Here is a 1,907-nt window from a genome sequence, read left to right as displayed (position 1 = left end):
AAGGCCACCGTCCCCCCACTGCCAGGCCCCCGCGGTGGCCATTTCGGGTGGAGTGGGCACCTCATACCCGTAGGGGTGGCACAAGGGGTAGGGAACACGGGGCAGGGGATGCTGGACAGAACCACGCGGGGACATGATGTGCAGGACCCAGCTGGGCTTGGTGGGGACAAAAGGATGGCAAGCACCCCCAGCCTGGGCACATCCTGACCACGGTGCCAACACAGGGAGGGAACCAGGAGTGCTGCAGCCCTGCCCAGCCATGCCCAGCAGGGAAGACCCCCATCCCAGGGCCCCGGGGGGTGGAGGCAACCTTTCCACAGCTCCTTGCTGCTGCTGAGCCCTTGCATTGTTCTCCAGGTCCCTGCGGTGTCCCTGGGCACCCACCGGTCCCACAGCCAGATGTTAGCCATGTCTGGCTGTGTGCTGGCCCAGCTCCCAATGCCCTGTGTCCTGCTGGGGCTGTGGGGCTGGGCACAGGCAGGGTGGGCTGGGCAGGACAGGGGTTCCCACCAGATGCGACCATGGAGGGGCTGGAAAGCTCTGCTCCTCCAGGTCTCCCTGACTGGCAGTCCCAAGACAGACTTGCCCTGGGGCAGCAGGAGAGTTTCACACAGCCCATCCCAAAACTTTTTGTTTCTTCTTTCATTCTGTTTTTTTAAATTATGATTTATTGTGGAGACAATTCCTTCCTGGGCAGCATTGTCTCAGATGGTGGTCCTGCTGCTGCAAAGGTCAGGAATGGGACTTTCCCATCACACCAAACCTTTTCTCCAGAGCTCTTCTGAAACAACAGTTTTTCCAAACCAGCCTTTTCCTGGCACATTTTCAGCTTCAGTTAACCAGTGCTTTCTCACAATCTGAAGAAGATGGTTTACCAGCAGCCCCCAACAGCTTCTCGCTGCCCCGGGTTTCCTGCAGCAACAGCCCAGGCAGGGAGGAGCAGGTGCTGCCTGTGCCTGCTGTGCTGCTGGGGCAGACACGGAGCTGTGAGCCCGTGGTGTCACCTCACTGCTCACACAGGGCTTAGCCTGGTCCCCTGCACTGCTTCAGGCAGAGGGGCTTGCTCTGCTCTGGGCACAGGAGGTGGTGCAAGCGGTGTGGGTGCAGGGTTTGTGCATGGATGTTCATGAGGGCAGGATGGGTGCAGGGAGGGGTGCCCAGAATGCAGCAGCTGCTGCCTGGAGCCTGCAGCTCCTTCCGGCTCCTCAGAAAGGCTGAGGCCACTGGGGTCCTCCCCAGCTGTGCTGGGGCTGGACCACATCTGGGGTTTGCAGGGTACCAGGGGTGTGGGGGTCCTGCAGAGCCCCCGACCTGCAGCAGGGCTGGCGCAGGGACAGGCCAGCGGGATGTGCGGTGTTGTGCAAGGGCTGCTCTGACTGCCAGCACCTGGCTCCTCACCCCTGCAGCGGGCCTGGACACCCTGCCCTGGCCCCACAGCTCCTCGAGGGGCCAGCAGGGGGTCTGAGGACAGGCCAGCACACCGCACTGCAGCTCCACAGGGAGAGAGAGGGCAGGGGCTGCAGCTGCCTGTGTTGGTGACATGGATGCCTGTGCTGGCTGCAGGTGCAGGAAAGGATGGTCATTCCCTGCTCCTCAGGGTCACCGTTGCCCCTGCAGAGCCCTCAGGGGTGGCATCGCTCCTGGCCACGCACCCCCATGGCACCCCCTCCCCAACTGCCAGCGCCGCCTTGGACAACTGAGCCTTTATTGAGCTTTGTCCCCGTCACCCCGCGGGACAGACGGTGCCTGGTGCCACGGTGGCTCCGGTGGTCACTGCTGGACCCTGCGGATGGACTGGACCTGGCCTGTCTGCGCGTGGGAGCCCCACTCCCGCACGTGCTTGTACTCCCCCGCGTGGCTGTCGCTCTCCAGGAGGTACTGGAAGCCCCCGGCACCCGGGGAGTGTG

General features: G+C 63.1%; 1 protein-coding gene across 1 annotated transcript in view; it reads right to left on the bottom strand.

Moving 5' to 3' along the window:
* Positions 1 to 1,770: 1,770 nt before the first annotated feature.
* The window catches only part of CRYBA4 (crystallin, beta A4), a 1,305-nt gene continuing 1,168 nt past the window's right edge, over positions 1,771 to 1,907 (bottom strand). Inside the window, 1 exon segment of the mRNA XM_009996864.1 lies at positions 1,771 to 1,896. Within this exon segment, the coding sequence (XP_009995166.1) occupies positions 1,771 to 1,896 (126 nt within the window).

The sequence above is a fragment of the Chaetura pelagica genome, unplaced genomic scaffold (assembly GCF_000747805.2).
Source record: "Chaetura pelagica isolate M959 unplaced genomic scaffold, ChaPel_1.0 scaffold294, whole genome shotgun sequence".
Taxonomy (NCBI): Eukaryota; Metazoa; Chordata; class Aves; order Apodiformes; family Apodidae; genus Chaetura; species Chaetura pelagica.
This window is presented reverse-complemented; position numbering and strand designations above follow the sequence as displayed.